At 35.0% G+C, this 27,709-nt stretch overlaps 1 protein-coding gene across 1 annotated transcript; it reads left to right on the top strand.

Moving 5' to 3' along the window:
• Positions 1 to 2,057: 2,057 nt before the first annotated feature.
• Positions 2,058 to 10,672, top strand: LOC129267091 (E3 ubiquitin-protein ligase TRIM33-like). Its single transcript, XM_064103681.1, has one exon. It carries the CDS (start codon positions 3,780 to 3,782, stop codon positions 5,649 to 5,651), a length of 1,872 nt encoding a protein of 623 aa, XP_063959751.1. The 5' UTR covers positions 2,058 to 3,779; the 3' UTR covers positions 5,652 to 10,672.
• Positions 10,673 to 27,709: the final 17,037 nt, after the last annotated feature.

Below are 27,709 nucleotides of genomic sequence, written 5' to 3' on the forward strand. Positions count from 1 at the left end.
TGTAATAATTTCACCCACAAATGTAATAACGCCCACAAATGTAATAACGCCCACAAATGTAATAACACTTTACCCACAAATGTAATAATTTCACCCACAAATGTAATAATGCACTTTACCCACAAATGTAATAATTTTTGATCGCCCACAAATGTAATAAATTTGAAGGGAATTTTGGCGAATCCGTTCTAAACTAAAATCCTATAGTAATGCGTTCATATAACCATGGACCTATTGTAATGTAGGTCCATGATATAGCACAAAAGTACAGTCTTTTTTCCAGACCCGGTTAATTAAAAATATAATATAAGTCCAAAGTCTTTTTTCCAGACCCGGTTATTTCAAAAATAATAATATAAGTCCAAAGTCTTTTTTTCCAGACCCGGCTTTTTTAAAAATTATAATATAAGTCCAAACTAAGATACAATAATGATATTCCAATGGAATAAAAATGAGAATCGAGCCTAGTCTTTTCTCCAGACCCAATTAATTAAGACTTATGGAATTAATGTCTTTGTTGTTGTTTTAACTTATACGGCGCGTATTGTGAATATATGCGCTAAGAGTAAATTGAGAATTAAGCGTAGTCTTTTCTCCAGACCCAGTTACTTAAAACTAGAAACTAAAACCCTATAGTAATGCGTTCATATAGCACAAAAGTGCAGTCTTTTTTCCAGACCTGGTTAATAAAACATTATAGTACAAGTCCAAAGTCTTTTTTCCAGACCCGGTTGTTTCTAAAATTATAATATAAGTCCAAAGTCTTTTTTCCAGACCCAGTTGTTTCAAAAATTGTAGTATAAATCCAAAGTCTTTTTTCCAGACCCGGTTGTTTAAAGAATTATAATATAAGTCCAAAGTCTTTTTTTCAGACCCGGTTGTTTCAAGACTTATAATATAAGTCCAAAGTCTTTTTTTTCAGACCCGGTTGTTTCAAAAATATAATATTTTGAATATTGGTCTTAGCTGTGATTTTTTTTTCAATATTTGTTTATCTTTTAAATAACTGGGTCTGGAAAAAAGACTTTGGACTTATATTATCATTTTTGAAACGACCTGGTCTGAAAAAAAGACTTTGGACTTGCATTATAATTTTTTAATTAACCGGGTCTGGAAAAAAGGCTTTGGACGTATATTATAATTTTTGAATTAACCGGGTCTGGAAAAAAGACTTTGGACTTATATTATATTTTTGAAACAACCGGGTCTGAAAAAAGACCTTTGGACTTATATAATAATTTTTGAAACAACCAGGTCTGGAAAAAAGACTTCGGACTTGCATTATAATTTTTGAATTAACCGGGTCTGGAATAAAGACTTTGGACGTATATTATAATTTTTGAAACAACCGGGTCTGGAAAAAAGACTTTGGACTTATATTATCATTTTTTAAACGACCGGGTCTGAAAAAAAGACTTTGGACTTGCATTATAATTTTTTAATTAACCGGGTCTGGAAAAAAGGCTTTGGACGTATATTATAATTTTTGAATTAACCGGGTCTGGAAAAAAGACTTTGGACTTATATTATATTTTTGAAACAACCGGGTCTGAAAAAAGACCTTTGGACTTATATAATAATTTTGGAAACAACCAGGTCTGGAAAAAAGACTTCAGACTTGCATTATAATTTTTGAATTAACCGGGTCTGGAATAAAGACTTTGGACATATATTATAATTTTTGAAACAACCGGGTCTGGAAAAAAGACTTTGGACTTATATTATCATTTTTGAAACGACCGGGTCTGAAAAAAAGACTTTGGACTTGCATTATAATTTTTTAATTAACCGGGTCTGGAAAAAAAGACTTTGGACTTATATTATAATTTTGAAACAACCGGGTCTGGAAAAAGACTTTGGACTTGTACTATAATGCTTTATTAACCGGGTCTGGAAAAAAGACTTTGCACTTTTGTGCTACATGAACGCTTGACTATAGGATTTTAGTTTGGAACGGATACGCCAAAAATCCCTTCAAATTTATTACATTTGTGGGTGAAGTCATTATTACATTTGCGGGCGATCAAAAATTATTACATTTGTGGGTAATATACAGATATTGCCTACCTAGAGTTTGAATATAACATTTCCTCTCCCTGACGGAGTTATATTTTTCCCAAGGGATTATATTTTGCCCGAAGCGCGCAGCGCTGAGGGAAAATATTATCCCGAGGGAAAAATATAGCTTCGGAGGGGAGTTGAAATGTTATTTATTAAAACGATAGACCAGGCAATATCTGTTATATTATATAGTCTATGTGGATTCGCCATCAGAAATTGCATTCACCATTTGGCTCAAACCCGAAATTCTTGCTACAGCTCTAATCCATCTACGTCATAATAGATTTTTTTTTTTGAATACATCAAGCGCGTACTTCATGCAATCGACGCGTTAACATTAGCGCGTACATCAAAAACTACCTTGTTACGCAACTTGTATGCAGTGAGTGACGTCACCTTAGTGAATATAACGCCGCAATTGACAATACAACGCAGTATATTCCCTGAGGTGACGTCAAAACCTAGAATATAACAAATGCGATCCTCGCAGTTATGGTCACGGGATGGTGTATTGACCAATCACTGATTCGAATCTACATAACCTATGTAATATTATACAGATATTGCCTACCTAGAGTTTGAATATAACATTTCCTCTCCCCGACGGAGTTATATTTTTCCCAAGGGATTATATTTTGCCCGAAGCGCGCAGCGCTGAGGGAAAATATTTTCCCGAGGGGAAAATATAGCGTCGGAGGAGAGTTGAAATGTTATTTATTAAAACGATAGACCAGGCAATATCTGTTATATTATATAGTATATGTGGATTTGCCATCAGAAATTGCATTCATCATCTGGCTCAAACCCGAAATTCTTGCTACAGCTCTGATCCATCGATCTACGTCATAATAGTTTTTTTTTGGAAAATACATCAAACGCGTTCTTCATGCAATCGACGCGTTAACATTAGCGCGTACATCAAATAAACTACCTTGTTACGCAACTTGTATGCAGCGAGTGACGTCAACTTAGTGAATATAACGCCGCAATTGAAAATACAACGCAGTATATTCCCTGAGGTGACGTCAAAACCTAGAATATAACAAATGCGATCCTCGCAGCTATGGTCACGTGATGGCGTATTGACCTATCACTGATTCGAATCTACATAACCTATGTAATATAGTGCATTATTACATTTGTGGGTGAAATTATTACATTTGTGGGTAAAGTGGTATTAAATTTGTGGGTAAAGTGTTATTACATTTGTGGGCGTTATTACATTTGTGGGTGTAACAGGGGGGATGAGGGCGGATTTTTTAAAAGCTGATGATGCTAACGTGAAATGTTTCATGGATGGGATACTCTGCTCCATGGAGAAACAGGCTTTATACCTCACTCTACCATTCTCAATCTTTATTATTATTATTTTACATTTCGTGTTATCTTGACACCTCCCTGTATAATCACTTCAATATGTAGATACTTATTTTATTACTTCTCATTTATTTGTTTTTTTTTACCACAGGGGACATTATGGTACAGATAGCAATGGTCTATTGGGAAGGTCGACTACGAACGCATATCCGGGTCTTTTTGCTGTTACTCAGAGCTGTCTTCACATGTAGCCTACCACTAAAGTTTTAAAACAAATTGAGTAAAACATTTTTTTTTTTTAATAACTTTATCATTCTGTTGATCATATTCTAATATATACGCAAGTCTCACCTATTCGCTAGATAATTTATATTTTCTGCTGAGGAAAAAAAAAAACAATTATGGCGACACTTGAGCATACTGTTTCACGAGGTTTACAGTGTCCAGTTTGTTTGAGTTTGCTAAATGATCCCAAACAACTATCATGTACACATACGTTTTGTCAAAAATGTATCCGAGATATTATAGCGTGCTCCTTACAGAATAATAATTTAACTTGTCCATTATGTAGAATCAAAACAAATGTCGCGGATGGAAATGTTGCCAATCTTAAAACTAATGTACCTGTGAAGTCACTTGTTGATGACGTCAGGAATAGTAAACAGCTCTGTGACATGTGTGACGAGCAATCAAGAGCCGCACACTTCTGTTGCGATTGTGGTAAGAACATGTGTAACGCATGTCTGCAAGCTCACAACACATGGAAACCACATCTTAAACATAAAGTAGTGAGCGTTGAAGACATCAGAGAGGGTAGGGTAGTCTTAAAGAAAAAGATTTACTGTCAAGAAGAAGTACACCAATCAGAAGAGTACGAATGCTCTGATGTATGCACGACATGTAAGAAGCTCATTTGTATGAGATGTCGCATGCTCTACCACGAGAAAACAGGCCACGATGTTAAAGATTTAAGAGAGTACAATTCGTCTTTCAAGAAGAGCTCTGAATTACTTCAGGGTCAAGGAAAGACAAAAGCTACAACAGTCAAGAATCATATGACGTGTATTGATAATCAAATTAAACGTGTCAATGATCACATTGATGCGGAAAATGCGAAGCTTGACAAGATTTGTGAAGAAGCTATCAAGAAAATAAAAGAGAGGAATGCTACCTTGAAAAAGCAACTAGAAGATCAGAGAGAAGAATTATGCAAGAGTTTAAATGATATGAACATTGATGATGAGAGGTTGGTTAAGAGTATTGAGAGTGCGAGAGAATTGGTGAGTAATACTTTGAAAGCCCCACTAGAAGGAGACGTTGTAGCAATTCGTGATTCATTGTCTAGTGAATTGAAGAATGTATTAGACAGAGATGATCCAAAGAAAAAGGCTGCTATTGATATAGGTGATCATGCAGAGAAACTGACTTTTTCACCGAGCTGCAATCCTGATGCATTATCAATGGGGGAACTGAGGATTGTGAATTGCGAGCCCGCGAAATGCAATGTATTACTCACAAAGAAAGATAGTATGAATGGCATGGTGACTTCAAAGAATGGCATAGTTGCTGTTGGATCAAGATTTGGAGGAATCGAAATCTACTCTGCTGATGGTCAGCTACAGAAGACAGTCATTAAAGATTTAGGGATACATGGAATAGCATTCCTCTCTGATGGTCGTTATGTTGTACTTCATTACGATAATAAGATATCACTGTACACATCAGATGAAGAGAAGCAGGATGTATCATTCGATACTCTAGGTAAGAGTGAAGGTGGGATAGGTGATCTCACTGTAGACAGCAATGATCTGATCTATGTTAGCTACAGGAAAGCTAAGAAGATCCAGGTATTCTCACCATCAGGTGGGAAGGCTATCAGGGAGATACCATGCGATGGGTATGAACCTATGCAAATCACGAGCTATGGTGATTCATTAATCGTTAAGCAGTTTAAGAATGCAATAATACGTATTGATGAAAAGGGTGGTGTAATTCATGAATTAACGAAACCAGGGGATAATAACCTCTTTGCTGATGTGAGTAAAGACAATACAATCCTAATCGCCTCTGTAAGATACGAGAAAGGTCTGCTCAATATCGATGAGTACACCGGTGAGCTGAAACACATCAAGACTCTTATTTCTGATTGCAAGATTGAGAAACCGGAGAGGCAGTGGTATTACCTAAGACAGTTTCAATCTGGAAAGATAGCTTTCTGTACACCGGATAGGCTCTATATATTCAATCTAGTGACTAATAAAGTTAACTCGTAAGAATATGATGTCCGAAGTGTTTAAGAGTCAAATCTCTTTTTGCTAATAAAAAAATATTTAATTCACTAGTTTCAACATTAATCTTGGTAGTCCATTACTGTCCAAATTAAGAAATTTTATTCTTTCCATTCGACAAAAAAAAAATCACGTATACAATAGTTAAATACAAGATTACATGATGTTCAACGATAAAAAAATAATGGTATTACATACAATGGAAAGTAACACAATTAGATTTGAGACGCTGCAAAAGTTTAACCCCCCCCCCAAAAAAAAAAAAAAAAAAAAAATAATAATAATAATAGCTTCAACTGAAGAAGCTCTCTCCCATCCTGTGCCCAAACCGTGTCACATCTAGCATAGTTTCAGGCATGTCATGTTAGGGACTTCGTAGATTCTATTATACTGTTCCAATATTTACCATTCTTAGAATAAAACAGATTGAGGGCCTTACTGAAATCTCCATTTTCAATAGAAATTATTTGAACAAAAAAACTGTATAATTTTTTTTTTCTTTCCTTCAAAATATTATCATTTTACACACCATTTAATAGAAAGAAATATGTTCAAACATAAATACATGTATATAACACCAAATAAATATTTAAAAGTAAACACCGTAGATTGCATTGGTTATTCAGAACAGATTCAAACCTACATTTCATAACCAATGTTTACTTTTTTGATGAGGTAATCAATATTCTGTGACATAAACGACTGATGTTGACAACGAAACCAGTAATGAGTCTGGTAGCCTATAGTACAGATAAGACTTTTAAAATGTATGATTTTGATTAAAAATGGGGATAATTAAAGTACTAGTCTATATTGATATTATGTATGTGCACGCAGGTTCGTATCTTGAGAATAAGCCAGGTACCTCCAGGGATTAGAAATAAGATAACAAAAATAAAGACCTACCCTCCCCCCAAAAAAAATCAAAAGCAATGATTAATCACAATAACAGTTTAATCTGATTTAAAAGAATGAATCCACCAATATCAGATCAACAAGACCAAAAATTCGGATTTTAGACAATCCTGGCGAAAGTTTGCCCCTAACATGGCTTTTCATAGACCCAATATTGAGAGAGGTGAGTTGATAGACATAATACACGTGACGTGATAACGGTGAATTCTACACTGGAGAGTAAAATTTATTTTTAATCATTCTTTATCATTATGATTTGGCTTGTATGATAATATTAATTGTAATATAAGAAATTCATGCATATGATCAAGATTTACATTAACCGAATTTTTTAGGTTACTGGATTTTTTTTTTTGGGGGGGGGTGTTACATACCCTACTGGGATGATATGGTATGTTCATGATTTCGATGTATTTATCAGTTTGTTCATAATAATTTTCATTACATATTCCTTTTTCGATATTATCACTAGCATAAATATAAATCAATGAGCGATGAAAACAAACATACAAGTCAAATTCGATGTCAATACAAATAGAAATCATAAGAACCTCAGTTCAATTCATGTCATCGCGAATTGGGAATAACCTTCATCAAAATGTAAAAAGGAAATGTCCAATCATTTTGTTTAGAGCTGTAGAATGAAAGGACCAATAGTGATAAATAGGCCTACAATTATATACATATTCCGTTTTATTGTTAATAACATTTATTGAATTTCTTTACTGTTATACGCTGTATAATTGATTTCATCACATATATTCGGTTAATTTGCCCAATCGAATGAGAACATCGTTTATCATGTAAAAATAAGTTGTTTTTTTTTAAGTGTATTGTTCATTCTTGATCACAAGTAAAACACGAGGTTGACTGAAGGTAGGCTACCGTGATGCATTTCACTTACCCTTGCTATTTCCGGAGTCATTTCGCCAAGCAAAAGTAGAATAAATCAGCAATGCTAGTTGCATTGTATCTTCATGATCTTGTTTGATCTCATTTATCATTCAATCATGAAACTAATTTCTCGAATTCATTACCATTTGTAAAACGTTTCATTTAGACTAATGTATGGATAATAATGGAATACATTACCTGATAAACTTAAACAGTGCCCTTCCATCTATGTGTTTTTTATTACAAGTGGTGTTAATATCGTGTGTTTTTATTTTTGACCAATTGTTGTTTTTGTGTAGAGCTTTATATGACGTAATTATTATCATTATTAGCATTATTGACCGACGAAAAACAAGGCTTTTAATGAAACTTAGACAATCATAAAGCAATTAATTTCAATCCAAACGATTTTCATGAAAAAAATATACTGAGAGAGCGAACGATGAGCAGACGTGGAAATAGGAAAATAAAATGGATTGTAAGGCACGAGATGTATGGTCATAGTTAGATAGGTAAAGCATGCATCGGAAAGGTAATAAGGCTTCACAAAGCAAAGAACAGGAGAAACAAACAAAAAATATGAGGAATCAAAGACAGATGGATGAAAGGAGGGGAAAAAGAAAAAAGGGTTACAAAATTGTTACCAATCTATTGTATAAAGTACTTTACAGGTGTATGGTCACATATTACGTCTTACCAAAATGAGGTTATCATTTATTTGTTATGTGTTTAAAATGCTATTACTTAGTTTTGATGTTTAAGTGTAATATGCTTAAAGTTCAAGCTCTCTTTCATAATTGGCGGAATGACCCATTCTTTGAACTGTAAATGTAAAAGTATTATGCTTGAGATTATGGGGTAACTCAAGGTGGTAATCGTGGTATAAATGGTGGAGTTCATTATTTACTCGAAATATATTGCTTAAATTGTTGGGTAGTTTTTCAACTGATACTGATTCAACTTATAAATGTAATATTTTTTTTAAGTGTTGAGAAAGAACAAACCTTCTGGTACTGATGATATACACGAGTTTCAATTCGCATGTCGTCTGTTTTCAAAATAACAGCGTTCTATAGTTCTACACGATATGCCGTGGTGTTTCACAATGATAGAATTTCGGTTCAACTCGGGAAGAAAAAAATAGGTTACATAGTAATGACTTAAAGGGAAATTCGCCATGACAAAAAGTTGATGTAAAAATAGCAGAAAAAATGACAAAAAAATATTAACGAAGGTTTGAGGGAATTCCATCAAAGTAAAAAGGTTATCAAATGATTTGATTTGTGACGTCATATGCGAGCCGAGCAGGTTTCCTTCATATAGTATGGTAAAACTGAAAGAATTGTCGTTTTCTAAGAAAATTATAAATGTTTTTATTGTACCTTCAGTATGTCAATACACAAATAATTTCACACGTCCTCCTAAAAAGGAAATTAAAAATAAGTAATCACGAACCAACATATGGGGCGGCTGCTCGTTTTTGACGTCATAAATCCAAATTCTAATAACTTTTTTTGTATTGAATGGATTTTCCTTAAACTTTCACCCCTTTTTTCCGTTCTGCTATTTTATTTTACAACAAACCTTTCTATACATGTAGGCTGAACTTTCCTTTTAAGGGTTTCTAGATATAACCTTACATATATATGGGAGAATAACAAAAATGATTTTCTTGGAGTGGACCTAACCCCTTTTGCAAACTCTTCTGAAGAGCTCATTTGTCAAAATGGGTTAGATCAATTGTTCATAAATTTTATTTTCTGTTTCAACAATTTTCAAAACCCATTGATTTTTAGTCGCTCTGATTATGGACCTATTCATGCTCTGATGATACCAAAGAAAATTTGAAATTCACATTAAAACGTGAATAAAAGTAGCAAAGAAATCACTTTTTTATTCAAAGGAAATTTGATTTATTTCACATTACTTGCAGTTCACTTGTTAGGTCCACAAATATAATTTTTTGGGGAAAAAATATATGTATAAAAATTGGAGACAGGTTGATTTTGATACACCCAATTTTATGTTTATATCGTAGTACTTAATGACAACTTAGTTTCTCATAAGAATATTGCAGTAAGTGAAAAAAAAAAACCTTTTGCAACACATCTTCACATTTATACCAATCTTATAGAGGGAAAAGAATGGAGCCCTGTGGAAGTCTAGAATTGATATTTCCTTGTTCTGAAATGTGATCTTTAATAAATACGTATGTTTGTAAACCACTTTTGTTAGATAAAAACGATTTGTTCCTTCTTACAAAGTTTACATCTTCATTCATTTTACAAAGTGAATCTGGAACGAAAGATGAGGATTGATTATTCATTTGGTCGAAGTAATGTTATGCCAAGATGATGAACGTGCGTGATTTTCAGAGTTATGTATGTATATGGATGTGGATGGTGGACATGGAAATGGTTGTGATAATTGTGAGCTTGGAGACGATGGTTATGATGGCGACCATGCAGAAGGTCTTTGACTTGATGGCAAGAGTTGCAATAATGGTAGTAATGATAACATGGATAATGACTATGGAGATGCTAGTGATGCTGTTGATGGTGGTGGTGATGATTATAATAATGATGGTGATGGAGATGATATTACGATGTCTGTGATGATGACAGGAATGAGGATGGAGATAATAATGAAGATGATGTTCATGTTCGTGATAGTAATGATTGTGATGGGGATAAGAACAATGATGGCGATGGAGATGATATGGAAGATGGTGTTGATGGTAATTGAAGTAATGATGGTGATTAAGATGATATTTAAGACTTTTGTGATGTTGACGATCATTATGATGGTAATGGATGATGGAGATGATAGTGAAGACGATGAAGACGTTGATTATGGTAATGGTGATGATAGTGAAATGACTAATGTTTATGGTTGTAATGATGGGGATGGATATGGTAGTAAAGATGATGGTGATGTTGATGATGGTAATGATGTTAACGGAGATGATAGAGAACATTATAGTGATGTTAACTATAGTAATGTTTGTGATTGCAATGGCAGTCATCATGTGATAAAGAAAGATATGGTGGTGAGAATGGTGTAGTGTTGGTGACAACAGAAAATTCACAACAAGTCTACCCCAACAAAAAGTTGATTTGAATAAAAAGAGAAAAATCCAACAAGCACAACACTGAAAATTTCATCAAAATCGGATGTAAAATAAGAAAGTTATGACATTTTAAAGTTTCGCTTAATTTCACAACACAGTTCTATACACATCCTGGTCGGTATGCAAATAAGGGGACTGATGACATTACTCACTCACTATTTATTTTGGATTTAATTATTTATTTCCATTTTCTCCTCATTGTCCTTGAAACAAAATTTCATTCCTCCCTGATCCTGATTATGTGGAATTACCATCGCCTTAACATTTTATGGTTCAATCAAGTTGGTCCTTATTATCAAATCTGTAAAAATTGAAATATTCTATATTTCAAACAATACAAAACAAAAGAAATAGTGAGTGAGGGACATCGTCGACTCTCTCATTTGCATGTCATTGAGTTGTGCATATAACTGTTTTTTTTTTTTGAAAAATAAGCGACATTTAAAAATGTCATAACGTCCTTATTTTACATCCGATTTTGATGAAATTTTCAGCATTATGCTTGTTTGATTTTTCTTTATTTAATAAAATAAAAAAAAATCTGAGGTGGACTTGACCTTAAACTAGTATTGTTCAAGTTTGGGCTTTGTACCGTTTGGTTAAAATGTGTTAATTTAACACCAGCCCGGAATCTATATATGTCCACACCTGAGAAGTATTGAAACAACACCATCAAACCGATGCTGTTTTAATACTAATTGATGTTGTTTAAACACCTACCCGGTGTTAGACCAAAACGAAACTGGTGTTGTTTGATACAATACTTATTTGGTGTGGACATATATAGATGCCGGTCTGGTGTTGAATCAACACCATATATTTTTGCAATGTAGTTACAGTATATTTTGTGCAGGCAGTTGACTGCAATGGATTAGATTGAGAGAATGATCTTAGAAGCTACCAAAATGTGGCGTCAAGTTAGACGCATTTTAGTAAATTTATCAAGATGTGTCGTGTTTTGGTTACGGGATATTTTGGCAAATGCACTTTTTGGTAAATTATCGAAATGTGCAGTTACCAAAATGTGTTGTAACATAGTTAACGGCATATTTTGGCAACTGCACATTTCATAATTTAGCAACATAATGTGCCTTAACAAAAGGGAATTATGGGACACCCACGGCACACCATTATCTTCGTCCATGGTTAAGCGCACAACGAATGAAAACGCTAAACAACATCCACTGCGAATATAAAAAAAACCGGGGAAAAAATGCATGAGGAAGTAAGTCAAAATTGATATTAGAGCGTGAAGGCAACATTTCAAAGGGAGTGGCTGAGTCCCGACTGTTTTGACGTAGGCAACTTCCAATGTAAGACACCGACTAGGGAAGATTAGATCGAGAATCTTATGAAGATATTGACGACACTCGGCAATACTCAGGCCAAACCTGCCTTTTCCTCTGCGGCGTTGAGATCATGAACGAGGAAGGGGTCCTGGAATTGATTTGGCGCCGTTTCTTACATCGACTACCTACACGTTTCTCTCTTTTGAACTGACTACTGGACGGTGCTCGGCTTCCAACTCGCGCAGAAAATAGCAAAATTGCAAAATTGGTAAGTTCGCAATCTATCACATCAGAAATGAAATTTTTCATGCAAGGGGATGCATATGATTTATAATTTCTGAGAAAGAGAGTAATTCCAAAATAGAAATAAATGGAAATATCACCCAAAAAAAAAGGTTGAGATTGTTGGGACAGTCAGAAAAGATAAAGCTAAGATAATTGTAAAAAATATCCATGGTGACCGTCAGTCGCGAACAGATGGGGACCTAGGGGGCACTCCCCCCCCCCCCCATCCGCTTAATAATAATAAAAAATCCGACGACCATGGAAAACGAGAAAATGAGACAGAAAAGTTGAAATATTATATTATTTTCTAAATATAACGTCAAAGTCTATCACAAAATTTGACCTTTATAATAAAAATGTCGAAATTCTTGCTCGCTTGTAACTTTTTTTTTTAGATTTTGCCCGATACGCCATATCTCGCCCCCTAAAAACTTATGGTTCATTACGCGAGTGGTGGCTGTGATATTACCACATTATGATTTATCTAGTAAATATCCAATCTCTCAATGTTTCTTTCCCAGATATAAACCTTTTACTTTACAATAATAATCATGCGCTATCATGCTACCATACTACAAGGGTTCTGTGAAAGGTTAATTTCTATTCATCTTACATACGATATTTGATTTACGATTCTACACACCTTTAAAACATATATCTTTTAACTGTATCCTTATGTACATGTGATTGCATTGGTTGGCATTGATAGCGAATGTTCATCCTATTCAATATCTGCATGTCTTGTATGCAACTTTTGTGCAACTCCATGTTACACTAGTCTGTTGTGCTTGTTATCTTTAACCAATACTTGTTCATGTACATCTTGTTCAATAAATGTGTGTTTTTTGCGCACGCAACCTATGTTGAAATCAATGCTAGGGACACCATTTATTGACAACAATAATGACAAGGCATCTCTTTTAACATAACTCTCTTAAAGCGAAAACATAATAAACGGGTGTGCTTTTGGTAACTTCTTGCACCCATTTTAATTGCTCCAGATCTACTCTTGCAGCAAAGTTTAAATATTTTACGTTTTATTTTTCAAAATGATATTCATTACTTTCGCATTGCAGTAGATTTATCAGTCTGCTGCTTCAATGCATTTTAGTGATGATTGGAAATTTTGAATACATTACCAGCAGCATATCTCATATATCGTGGAATCAGGGGTGGAGTTGGGCTTCAATCCATTCTGAATTAGGCATACCATTAATGAAATCATAGTTTTAATGACTGACACTTTTTACGCGACCCGTGATACGTCGCTATCAAGATCAGGTATGTTTGGAGTTATACCTTGGTCACATTTGCTCTATGGCGGCAGTACGGCAAGTCGAAAACAGCCGTTTTAACATGTTTTTTGTAGCAACTACATATCGGTGGTTTGAATTAAATTTAATACAACGGCTGTTTTCGACTTGCCGTACAGCCGCCGTAGAGCAAATATGACCAAGGTATAAACTCCGAGTCCAAGAGCCCAACGAGACATATATGGAATATATTTTCTTACAAAGTCTAAGAAAAATCTTACCCGAAATTTAGCCATGGAATGAATTTTGCTTCTTTTTCTACTTGTGGACTTCCATTTCAATCTCTCGTCTGAAATTAATTCATATTCATAATCTCGAAATGTCAATACATTTCTGAGCATTCCTCTCAATGTACGTACCCACACGAATGTCATGTCACAAAAATGCACTCGTAAACAATACCCTTACCAATGCTCTTTTTTATTGTGAGTTAGGTGCATTAATGTGTTCATCTGCCTTTCTGTGAGGATGTGTTGGAGGAGTGTTTGTGTGTCTGTGTTTGGGTGAGAGTGAGGGTGTGTATTTTTGTACACATGTTTTATCGATAATGATACACATGTTGAAGAATCTTTTGTATGTATATAGCATTTTGTAGACCACGCAAATAATGTATTAAAAACAACAAAAAACAACACCTGTTTACTTATACCGGTAATTGGCACGACTATTTAAACTTCAATGGTTGAAATAAAAAGTACAATATATTCATATGTATGACTTTTATATAATGAATACTATCCATAACTCAATGAAAGAGGAGCGCACACACAAACTGGTTGTCTTAAAGGTCACCTCTACCTCAACAGCAAGTTGACAACACTAAACAGAAAGAAAACATCTAATAAAGTGAGATTATAAGTGAAACATTAATTGCATTCAAATATATTGCTCGCTTAAAAAAAAAACAATTATGCACAATTTATTTTAAAAATTGATGGCCGACTAGCAAACGGACTTAATAGTTTTGAACTTCATTGAATACACGAAGAGGGTAGGTACTTAATAATAAATAATAAATAATAACGTTTTATTTACCCAGGGTAGCCACTTCAATCATAAGACTGCTCTTCCAGCGGGCCCTGCATAACATTATATGTTATTATTACCCTTCTCCAGTCTAAATGCTGAACGCCAAGCAAGAAGGCAGAAGGTCCCATTTTTATAAGTCTTTGGTATGACTCGGCCGGGGATCGAACCCACGACCTCCCGTTCATGAGGCGGACGCTCTACCACTGAGCCACCATGCCCGGTACTTGACAAATAAAATAATACAAGTGCGCAGCGCCAGCTGAAAATGTTGGTTATTATACGATATAGATATATAAATAGCTTATATACAAATAAGTTGAATATATATTTACAAACAGTAACAAAATAAATTTCATTTAACAGTGCAATGAAGATTTAAATGTCATAACTTTGATAAACTTCATTTGGCGTTTACATACAAGAATATGTGAGACAGCGTTGCTTCTAACCCTGTTATTTACAGTTTGCATCTTAAAACAAACGACATAATTCAAATTAAAGAAAAATCAATTAAAAAAATTCAAGTCCAAATCAATAGAATGGCTGGTTCTTCAAATACCTCTGCACATAATATCAGATATCTCTCTCTCGTATACAAAGAATCTGAATAGTATAAGTATGCATACATTGCAACCAGTAGAACGAATGTTTTAGTAGATCGTATAAATAATAACACTGCTAAGCATTTTAAACCTTAACCATATTCTTCAACACTATTTGCAATCAAAAGCTTAGGAATCAGTCCGCTGAAAATGGATAATAAGATAATAGGAAAAAGGAATGATCACAATTTCATCTGGCACGGCGTATAATTTGTTTGCGAAGCAACACTGCACTTTGCACAATGCGACCTTCGTAGTACACAGGGGTTCATGAACACGTGATATTGCAATGATCAATGACATCGACGGGAATCCCCCCCCCCCCCCAAAAAAAAAAGGGGGAAAAAAGGGCGCTGTGATGATCAACCATTATGTTCGTCGATTTGTAGAAATAGGCAAACATTTTTAATCATCTGAGGCTTTGATGAAAGCCCCAAGATGAATAAATAATATTGATAAAACGGCGATTGTGGGCATTGGCAGCGGAAGCCAAAAAATTTAGGAGGGGTCTACTTGAAGTTTTGGGATGGAAAGAGGTAAAAAATTTGACAAGCGAAAAAAAAAAAAAAAAAGGTTATCAACCAATAAATTTAGGGGGAGACCACCAAAACCAAAATTTGTTGACAAGCAAGAAAAAGGATATCAACAAAAACTTTAGGGGGGAATGTCCCCCCACCTTAATTTAAGGGGGGACAGGAACACCCCGTCCACCCCCGCTTCCGCCGCCTATGATTGTGGGTACATACACGTGTGATACTTAATTCTCATATTAAATACGCCTGCAATCCTTGCTTAAAATCCAAGTGACTGATATATTCCCTAATGAATAGAGCACAGTGTCCCATATTGTGGTAGCAGTGCTGAACTCAATGTGAAGATACTTTTTCACACTTTTACATTTGAGCATTTAATCAGTGTTAATCACATAGTCGACCATGTGAGCTGGATGTGAACCGTGACCCTGTCGAGGTGTCCAGAGTGTGAAAATACCTTCACATTGTTGATTATGAGCATTTTGAAATCATATAATAATAAACTGGCAGGCCGACTTATTAGTCCCTAACTATCATCATGATAGAGAGGGACACGTTTCAATTTCTGTTGTCTAAATAGTTCCAGATGACTCGTCCTTCGTAATAACATCTAATAACATTTCTATAAAAAAATCTACATATATTTCGGAGATAAAATTCGTTGATATTTCTTATTGAATACCTATTTGTAATACTATTAGGAGGTTAAATGTTATAAGTATTCATATAGGGTTCCTTTGGATTAAGAAATCAAGAAACAAGTAAGAAAATAGCCATGTAAATCATAAATAATAATAAAAAAATTAAGCTTCCGAAACAATGGGTCAGTATGGGAAATATATGTTTAATTAGTGATTATTTTTTTGCCAGTTAATTGTAATTAGGCCCGTGTAACCTCCATGCACCGCTAGAGCGCCCACATACATTGTATACAAGGCATGCACAGCACTGGCGTGCACCGTACCGTATGTACACTCTAAAAATGAAGTGCTAATTTAGCACTTAAATAAAAAGAGCAAAATCCAACAAGCATAACACTGAAAATTTCATCAGAGTCGGATGTAAAATAAGAAAATTAATGACATTTTAAAGTTATGCTTAATTTCCCAAAACAGTTATATGCACATCCTGGTCAGTAGGCAAATGAAGAGACTGGTGGCGTCATCCACTTTTCCAATTTTTGTCCTTGTTGCCAAGTGAAAAATGGTAAATTCCTCCATGAACAGTTTGAATTAGCATTGTTTAATACTATATGGTTCAGTCAAGTTGGTCCTTATTGTCAAAACTGTAAAAAATGAAATATTGGATAATTCAAACAATAAAAAAACAAAAGAAATAGTGAGTGAAGGACATCATCGACTGTCTCATTTGCATGTCACTGAGTTGTGCATATAATTGTTTTGTAAAATATGTGAAACTTTAAACTGTAACATTTGTATTTTACTTTCGATTTTGATGAAAGTATTAGCGCTACGCTAGTTCGATTTTTCTCGTTTTATTCAAAGCAACATTTATCTGGGGTGGACTTGACCTATAATGGGCTTGTATACGTGACTGCACTTCGAGTGCTGATTTTCTAGTTCAAATTTGAATGACTAAATCAGCACTCAAAGTGCAGTTACTATACAAGCCCATTAACATGATTAAGTACCGCGATCCCGTTCCGTACGGTAGACCCCATGTTTTCACACCGCCCAGTATATTTAGTTCCCAAGACCCCTTATTTTACCCATGTGGTCAGTTCCTTAGACCCCAATTTCAGAGTTTCTTGAGGCACACCCCATCAAAAAGTAATTTAAGTGCCACCCCCCGTGTAAAATATTATTTTTGCTATAAATAAGATGATATGTTAGACAAGGCAAGATCATTGTCTTATAGTGCTAATTATGGTGACGAGATGAATTTCAAGTCTACTCGTACTCATTAACGCAGCAGTACATGCAAATCCTAACACAAAAAAAAATTGAAAGACGTTTCCTTGTTTATTGTTTTTGTTATTGATAGGAAACCTATATCCCCATTATTGTTATTTTCTTAAATGATATAATTACTTTTTGTTTTCAAGATTCATCAATAATTTATTGGCAAGATATAAGAAATGTACTTCAGTGAGTACTCTTACGCACGTTTTGGCATTAAAAATACACTTTGACAAACCATACCTTACCTTTCCAATACACCATTTTCCAAGAAAAAAAAAATCTGCATATATTTTGGGTAAAAAAGTGGACACAGGAATCCGCATCTAAACGTATATATACCTATCGTCCGCATCTTTTCCCGTAGGTATATACATGTAATAAAACAAATTGGCGATGGGATGGGATCCGCGGAGATCCGCAGAAAAATTTACTTTTTTGGGACGCAACGGTGGACGCCGAGCACTGTGTGACTGAGGCTTTAGGTACATAAACAGGATTATAAGACGCAAACGTCCTGGTCAAGCAAACGCTCAAGCTGCTATGACGAAGCTTTAAAAAAAGCAAATGTTTAAAAGAACAAGCAAAATTTACGCTCTATGAATACGCTTTTTAGCAACAGCTTATTTGTGAAAAAATATCAACTTATAATTACTTGTTAAAAATTATTTGTGAGTACATTTTGACCTTTGAAAGAGCAAACAGCCCCCTTATTTTTTCATTATATTTTTGTATTAGATGTATCAATGAGTTCACGGGTATTTGGTTCCTTGTTTCGATCTCATATTAGAGAATTCGAGAGAAGACGACGACTGCCTAAGGTCTATCACCCAAAACCAAATGCAGATGTTACCAAACTTCTTGATATGCTAGAGGCAGATCACCAGGAAGATTGAGTGAGTACTTTAAAATCTATATAGAAAATAAAGTTTACCCCAACATAAAAATCCAGCGAACTCAGCACGGAAAATGTCATCAAAATTGGGGGTGAATAAGAAAGCTATGTGCATTTTTAATTTTGGGCTTAATTTCACAAAACAGTTAAATGAACATCCAGGTCGGTATGAAAATTATGGGACTGATTACGTCACCCACTCACAATTTCTTTCGTGATTCATTATATGAAAAAGGAAATTTCTTTTATTTTCCTCATTGTGAAACAAAGAGGAAAATAAATATGTCGGATCCCTCGGACGTCCGCATACTCGCTATAACCTTCGCCCTCGCACCGAAAAATAAACAAGAATACTTGAGTGAAAGGTCAGATTTTTATAAAAATGAATGGCAGAGTTCATGGGAAAACACGGAAAAAGGCAGGCACCTTTTTAACATACAACCAGAGGTGAAATATAAATGTATTATAACAGGTTTTTGCAGTAAAGATGAACGAATATTGCATCAATTCCGTCTTGGTAAATGCAGATTAAATTATTATAATTATATAATGAAAAAACACGATACAGGACTTTGTAATAATTGTCAAACACATGAAACCATTGAGCATTTCATGTTATTTTGTCCTTTATATGCCAGACAAAGGGATAGACTTTATCGCAAATTGAAAGTTACGAACCCGAACCTAAAGACATTATTCGCCAAAGAAGAAAATTTTCCGGCCATTTTAGCCTTTATAAAAGGCAGCGGAAAATATAACCAACTGTAGAGAATATATAAACATACATATATGTGCATGTACTAATACATGTGAATACCTATATATGAGGCTGGTTACTATTTTGTTGTTATGTGTATATATTCAGGCTTATTTTTAGGCGATTTTGTAGTACAGTGCCGGCCGCGGGAAACGTCACAGTGCCCCCTAGGGCGAACGCGGTAGCCCGTAGCGGACATTTGAGGGGAGTGGACGAGGGAAGACGCCCGCGTCCGCTCCCCTAGGACATGAGTGCCCTAGGGGAGCGCCCGAGGATAGTGCCCGCGTCTATCCTAGGGTGTTTCCCTAGTATGTTCGGCCGGGCATTCTTTGTCGAAAGAGGAGGTCTGATTTGACACATTCGTTCAAGACTGCATGTGATTTTTATCTCATATCAAGCATAAGTTTTCGATAATTTATCGTGGATAAAATCTGTTATGAAAATTACAAAGTTTTGGGTTGATAACTGGGATTTAGGCTTTTCACCGAATTACTTATTGTGTTCGATTACACACTGGCACCAGTGTAAAGGGTCCTTTCCTATACATGTATATGAATATTCTCCCGTGGTGTCCGTTATTTCATTCACTGACATGGTTAGTCGTGATCGTAAATGAGTTTCTGACAAAGGAGCAGGTATTTGTCGATGTTGACCCTACATTCCAGAGGTCGTCCTAGAACCATCTACTCTATTCTTTCCCTACATGGTCATCCTTTTTTATATACACTGACATGCCTTTCAGGCGCGGATCTACGAGATGCAGATAAAAGGGAGAAGAAGAAAGCAAAAATGAAAGAAAAGGCGAAAATGAAGGAATGGATTGAAGACGAGAAGGAAAAAGAAAAAGTGAGAGAAGGGGAAAGTGCAGAAAGAGAAAATAGGGGGGGGGGGGGCGAAGAGGAGAAAGAGGGAGAGGGGGTAAAGAAAAGAAATAAGGAAAAGGTGAAATGGAGAAGAAAACAGAGGGGATAAAAAAGGGAAGGTGAGGCAGAAAGAAAAGAGGGAAAAGGAGAAAAGGAAAATAGATTGAAAATCGAAGGGAAGAAGAAGAGACAAAGGAAGAAAAGGAAGGACAGAATGAGAAAGAGAGAATGATAAGGAGGGGGAAATTAAATAAAATGAAGAAGGGAGACATAATAAAATGGAGTAAAAAAGCGAAAAGGGGAAGAGAAGGAAGGGCGCAGGAAAAGGTAAGAAGTACAAGGGACAATAGCAGTGGGACTTATGAAAAGGGTAGAGGAAAAGAGAGAAAGTGGGAAGAAAAATTTGGGAATTTGTCCAGATTTTCATGTCAGAAAATACGTTAGTAACTCGCATCTGCCCATTTTTACGCTGATGACAAGTATTGAACATTCTTGCGCTCAATCTTGTAATTATTTTCTCTCGCCATGCTCACAATTTCCTGCTCTCGTTGCATCAATTAAAAACTTGTCCCGAATTAACATCCGCTCCTTCAAGAAAGAAGAAAGAAAAATGAAAGAAAAAGGCAAATAGGAAGGGATGGAGGGAAAATGAGAAGGAAATAGAAAAAGTGAGAGAAGCAGAAGGGAGCGAAGAAACGAAGGGGAAAGGGGAGAAAGAGAAAATAGAGGGGGCTTATTGTTTCATGGTAATATGTATACCATATAGTTCTGCAGTACTTAGTTATGAAACTTGTTTTACTCAGTAATGCTCACGCGTGATGATTAAAAGGATTTTCGACTATATAAAGGTGAACCGGGACGGGGCTTTCATTCTTTAACTTGGCTTGACTGACTCCTTTGTTCCCCCAAAAAAAGAATTGTTAGGTTTGATAGTTAGCGTTTGCGTGAGCACCCACCAAAACTCTTAACAAAAGAATAGAATGGTCTGTATAGCTGCTCCATTCTTGCTTTGTCGGAAAGTGATAATTAACTCGTTAAGTACCCATTCCACACACTACGTCATAGTAGCTTTCGAAAACATACTTTTACTAGGGTATGTGTTTAAACATTGAAGCTAAATGCGCTAGAATTTTTTTTAAATAGTTACATTATGTAAATAGCTTTTGTTGCTTTGCTCTGAAGCGCATTGAGCATCCAATCAAGATGGAAAGTGCGCTTTACAAATGTCATGTATTATTATTTTTAGCTGCCATATAACACTGAATTCTGTATTATACCAAGTTGTGACTGGTTTTATCATTTCCAATTCATATAACAAAGTATATTTCTTCCTTCTTCTCATTTATCGTTTCCACCACTTTCATCTCTTCCCAATTCGAATATCTACCAATGTAACTTAAAAACCGCAATAGAGTGCAGGTAATGTAATCAGATGTTTTAGCAAAAAGATAAATCTGTTCCATCCGTTACATTTAGGTAAATTTATACTTTTTATAGGGTGAGGGTTTTAGAGACCCGATTTGAACCGAAATGAACAGAACATCCTCATTTATTGTTGTTAACGCATCAACAAATTAATCCCCCCCCCCCATTTCTATGAACATCCTGTCATAAATTGGGAAGCGGATGTGATCAAAGGAGATCAAAGGTGTGGGCGGGGAGCAAGACTCTACCAGACTGTTGACAATAACAAAAGAACCAAATAACAAATCGATGAGCACAACCAGTTTTGTTGGTGTTCGCTTTTTGCACGTCTACTTTGTAAGATCTTGGTTATACTAGTATTCGTTTTCACGTACCTTTCATTCCCTTTATTAGGGTTTTATCAACCATGTCAACGAATTGACGATCCCAATATTGACCGCACGTTTGTTTTAACATAATGATAATTCGCAAATGCCCTTGATATTCATCATTCTGTTTTATTTTAAGTTTGTCATTAATGTTTGTTAACATTCACTCTGTTAATAACTTGTCAATTTTGATTTTTTTTTTAAATCAAGTCTGCTTATTAATGTCTTTTGTCTATTTTAACTATTTTTTGTTGTTGATATGCCTTTCTTTCTTCTTTCCTGATTCCACCCTGTGCACCCCGTTAAAACTCAAGGAAGAATGTTTCAAATGTTTTCTAGTTCTTACACTGTTCATAATAAGGAGATGGGATTAGGTGTAAAGTTCACGCTGAAGGGAGAGGAATGGGTACGTATGGAGAGAGAGAAAAAAAACTTATCACAAAAGATAAAGAATTGATCTCCATGACATTAAATCACAATTGTGTCCTATTTTTTTAAACAAGTTTGTATGATACATGTATGCCTCCCACGTAAGGCGTAAGGAAAAAAAGTTTACCTAATGCATCAAATTAGATTAATTGATTAGATTCATTGCGGTAAATGAAAAACAATAAATTCGATGTTCCAGCAAGGGTTACCAGATTTCACAAAATTAAATACGGGACAATCGACAAAGCACTATGTACCATCGGATCGACCGAGCCAGGCCAAAAAATCAACAAAAAGGCTACACAATGTTAGACTTGTTAACAAAATATATTAAGAAAGGGGGAGGGAGGGTGAGCGGAAGAAACAAGAGAGAAAAAAAATGAGGAAACAAGAAATGAATTGAGAGGAAAGAAAAAAATAAGGAAAAATTAAAAGGAAAAAAGTTTGAATAAAAGGATGAAAGAAAGAATAAAAGACAGATAACAGTTTCCGTCATTACTTGAAATGAATAAAGAAAGAAAGAATTAAAATAAAGGAAGGGAAGATGAATAAATGTGTGAAAGAAAAAAACATAAGGAGAGAAAAGAGAAAAGTAAGAAAAATGGAGGAAAAGAGAAAGAAAGAAAGAAAGAAAAAGAATTCCTTCATTATTTGAAAGAAACAAAGACAGAAGAAAACATGAAGGAAGGAAAAAAGGAAAGAGGGAATAAGGGAAAAGAATTAAAAGGGAAAACAGAAATGAAAAAATGAAAGAAAACAAAACAAACAACATCTAAAAAAAAAAAATCTAGAATAGATTCTGATCACGCTAGTTTAAAAATATAATGGTCTATCACAACATAACCAAAGTACATGCACATGTAAACATTAGCAATGTACGTACCCTAGGGTACCCGAGGATAAGTGCGGGCACGGCCAATATTATATAGCACGCAGGAAACTGCGGGCGCGGCTAAACACCCTAGGGGGCTCCCCTTGAATACCCTCGGTTAGACGCAAAAGCCCCCTAGGGTGTTTGCGTGCTCGGGCGTGACGTTTCCTGCGGCCGGCACTGTAGTATGTCGCATTATAAAGTATATATATGTAAATAGGGAGAAAAAAAAAAGAGAATTAAAAAAAAAAAAAAAAAAACATTTATATCTGGAGATTCTATTGAGAATTCCATATAGATACAATTTTCTTTCTACTTCTGTTTCTATATTTTTACTCGGTTTTTTAATAAACCGAAGATATGGAGTAAGGAGCGCTTATAAATGCTTTTGAAAGACACATTATTAAAACCACTATAAAACTAACACCCACATCCATTAAAGGAAACAATAGCACGAGTACTAACTGTTCAATCTAACAAATGATGTTTAAACAAAATACTCATAAGATTTGAATATTCCACAACGCCTTTCCTCGGTGAATCTATATCTCACACACAGTGCAATTAATAGCAAAATCGAATGACTAGAGCTGTACAGGGGAGGGTGGAATCCCTCTCGCTTAGCCTGGCGGAAATCATCGTATATCGATGGATAGCGCCACCTTCACACTAAACTCAACCAACAACCAGAAGTCTCCATCACTTGACAAAGTTGAGCAGCAGCCAACGAAACGTCGCGTCGTGAACTCTTTTACAATTTCAACCGCTTCGCCAGACAACTGATCAACCAACTCTAAAGATTTATTTCTCCTGAATAACTCGCACCACTATTGAACTTTGTGGTTCAGTCAGGTTGGTCAATACGTTGTCGAATCTGTAAAAATTGAAATATGGTTTACTTCAACCAATAAAAGATAAAATGAATAATGAGTTAGTAAAATCATTAACTCTCTCATTTCCATATCCCTGGGTTGTGCATATAATTTTATGGGACAAATAAGCAAAAATTTAAAGTGTCATTACCTTTTATTAAACAATCCTAATCCTATTCTACACCTATCCACCGGGTCCTGTCAATTACTTCTATATTTTGAGCAGGTTTTCTATACTTGATAAAATTATGGTTAACGTAACAATTTTCCATAATTAAAAAAAAATCCATAATTATTTAACCCTAAAACATTCTTCTAAAATTAAATGTCACGATTATGAATAATATGATTAGTAAACTACATATATTTCTGAATTTTTTCTTGTGGAATTCATTACATAAACACATTAATTATACACGATGCAGAGGCGGATGTACCTTTTACCAAAGAGGGGGGGGGGGCTTTCCATGGGCAGTCATTCGTTTTATTTATTTATTTATCTTGCTCATTCAACAAAAGTTGATATTCCATGACGCCCTGGATAACAAACGATACAACTATATACAATTAAAACCAATCAATGGTGATAATGTATATCCAGTCATCAGTTCATATGATATTGTTAAAATACAGACGTATAAAGTTACAACAGCATTATATAAAGTAATACATAAAAAGAGATGATAGTAAAAAACATCAGTCCTGAAAGGGGAATTGGTATTGCATCCCAGTTGATCGGCCTAGGCAAGATTGAGGAAATGTCTTTTAACAGAAAGTTTGACATTATTTGGGGTTTTAACATTTTTAACACTTTGGGGGAGTCTATTCCATAGAGCGCTGCCATCATAACACAGAGCAGTTTCACAATAATCAGTACGGGCATGATGAGCACTTTGTCGAGTATTTGCATTATGAACTTTAGAAATTTCTTTGAAAACATTTTTAAAACAATCTGCTGATTAGTCATGAAGACATTTGTAAATAAATATACACCTGAGGTATTCTACTATTTTCTTAAAAGGCATCTATCTTAAACGTCTAAACATTTCATTAGAGGGGGTTTACATATACAGTTTAAAATAAGTCTTGATGCCTTCTTTTGCAATTTAGTCAACTTATCAATTTGAGCTAAATAACTATTCCCCCAAATTTCGCAACAGTAATCCATTTGTGTTTGAATGAGGCATACATATAATAATTTCATTGAAGCTTCATCAGCATATGGTTTGACTCTTCTGAGCATGGCAAGTCCTGCAAATACTTTTCTACATACATATTCAACATGGTCAACATGATTGCACCATGACAAATTAGCATTAATAATAACACCAAGATATTTAAAACTATTACACTTTTCAATTTCAATACTTTCATACTTAATACGCATATTTTAATACCTTTAGTCTTTTTAAATTCAAATGATCATATATTTTCTTTTATCAACATTTAAACATAGCTTTTTTGAACTTGATCCACTTAGCGATTGCATCAAAATCATTCTGAAATTTTTCTTGTATCTCATAAATAGACGTAGTACTTACATATAGGGTAGTATCATCAGCGTACATTACTAACTTTCCATGATTCAAAACGTTTAACATATCATCAATATAAATAAAAAAAAGTAAGGGACCTAATATAGATCCTTGTGGAACTCCACGGGAAATACATCGATCATTTGATTTACCATTTTTTATCGCAACAAATTGTTTTATGTTATTTAGATGCCAATCAAACCATGCTAAATTAAGACAATTCACTTAAATCAATAATCTTTAATTTATTTAACAACATAGACGCATTTACAGTATCAAAAGCAGGTCTTAAATCAATGAAGAGTGCTCCTGTAATTTGACCTTTGTCTATAGCATTTAACCAATCATCAGTTGAAAAACCGAGGGATGATGATGTAGAATGGCCAGCTCGAAATCGAATCCGTGCTATGCCAAGAGTATTATTCGAAACCAAATAATCATATAACTGCTGATGGACAATTTTTCAAAGATCTTGCTGTAGTCGGTAAAATAGAAATTGGTCGAAAATAAGGTGAAAATAATTTTTAAGTCATTATGCCCATGTGTGGCCTTACCTTATGAAAAGTTAACTGGGTTGAACACAGTTTGTTGTAACATATTTTAGTATAATTATGTGCAATGCCTCAAAATTACTTTTTGTAACACAAACTTGTGCCGAAAAAATGCAGTCAAAATAAGTTTGTCAGTTGACAGTAAACTGCTCATCAACATCGGCAGCATAGGGCATTAAAAAACATACACTTGTTCTTCAATACCTATAAAACTTAATCACTATTGCATAATTATGATTCCCTATTGTACTATGATTCCCGATCATTCCCAAACCAAGGGTTCAAATCCCTACCATCTTGATCTCATGTACCCACCTGAAACCTGACAAGAATATATGGGCACAGATAAAACATATGGGTCCCATATGCGTATTACCATCTTGAGCCCATTTAGAAATACCCATCTGTAACCCAACTAGGATAGATTGGCACAATTACAACCCACGTGGGTCCCATATTCATATTACCATCTTTACCCTATTTAGAATTACCGATCTGTAACCCAACTCGGATATTTTGGCACAGATAAAACCAACATGGGTACCGTATGCTTTGCACACCATGGGCCCCGTGTAGCAATATCCATGTGTTTTCGAAATGGGATTTATTTGGGGAATATGGGCCCATATGGGACCCACATGGGACCCAGATAAAAAAAACGTAAGCGACCCAGATAGTTTGCTGTCTGGGTACTGGCACATGGTGGCGCGCAGCCGCTCCAAAATCAGGGGGGGTGAAACTCCGCTTCTGCATCCGGTCAGAATTGAAGAAAATTTTGGAGGGTCAAAAGTGCACACTGCTCCCATTTTTCGTATACAAGCCTATGGACACCGCCACTGTTTTGGTACACCAGCGAAATGAAGGCGTGGTCACGGAACGTACTTCGCGCATAGCGTAAAAATATGTAAATTAGTATTTTGTCACTAATTAGCATAATGCGCGACCTGATTAATATCGTTTATGGTGTCTGTCAGTGATTACATCATGTCAGATCATTCGTTTTTTTCCTCCTCAGAGTTTTATTATTCATCTATTTTAATGAACTATTTGTTATTGCTTGTTACGATTATTACTGCATCTTTGCTTTGTTTTAGCTGCAAATGGCCAGGATCTTTGCTAAAAAATATTACAGAGGAGGTTCCCAAAGAAAATGTTGCCATATACGATGACATCTCTTTGTTTCTGGAGCCCTTTTTTCTTTTTATTGCAGAAAACGAAATGAACCTCTTTTCATAATATAAACAAAGATAATAACAAATCAAATTCTTTTCCATAATTGTAGTCTCCAATATAAGTCCTATTATGAATAGCAGTCCTCGGAGCACTTAATGTTAAATGGTGACTTCTATGTCAAACATCAATAATCATGACCTAGGTATATACCATATTTTAGGGGGAGGGGGTTCTCAAAATTAAATAGGCAAGAGAACAAACCGATCGTAGGCTATTTCTTTTTTATTTTCAACTGAAAATGAATCTGGTGTAATTTTCATTTGGAAAGAAAAAATACATTTTATATGCAGGTTTCAAAAATTTGGAGAAATAATTATCCCCCCCCCCCCCGTTAT

This window comes from Lytechinus pictus, chromosome 8 (assembly GCF_037042905.1).
Source record: "Lytechinus pictus isolate F3 Inbred chromosome 8, Lp3.0, whole genome shotgun sequence".
NCBI classification, from domain to species: Eukaryota; Metazoa; Echinodermata; class Echinoidea; order Temnopleuroida; family Toxopneustidae; genus Lytechinus; species Lytechinus pictus.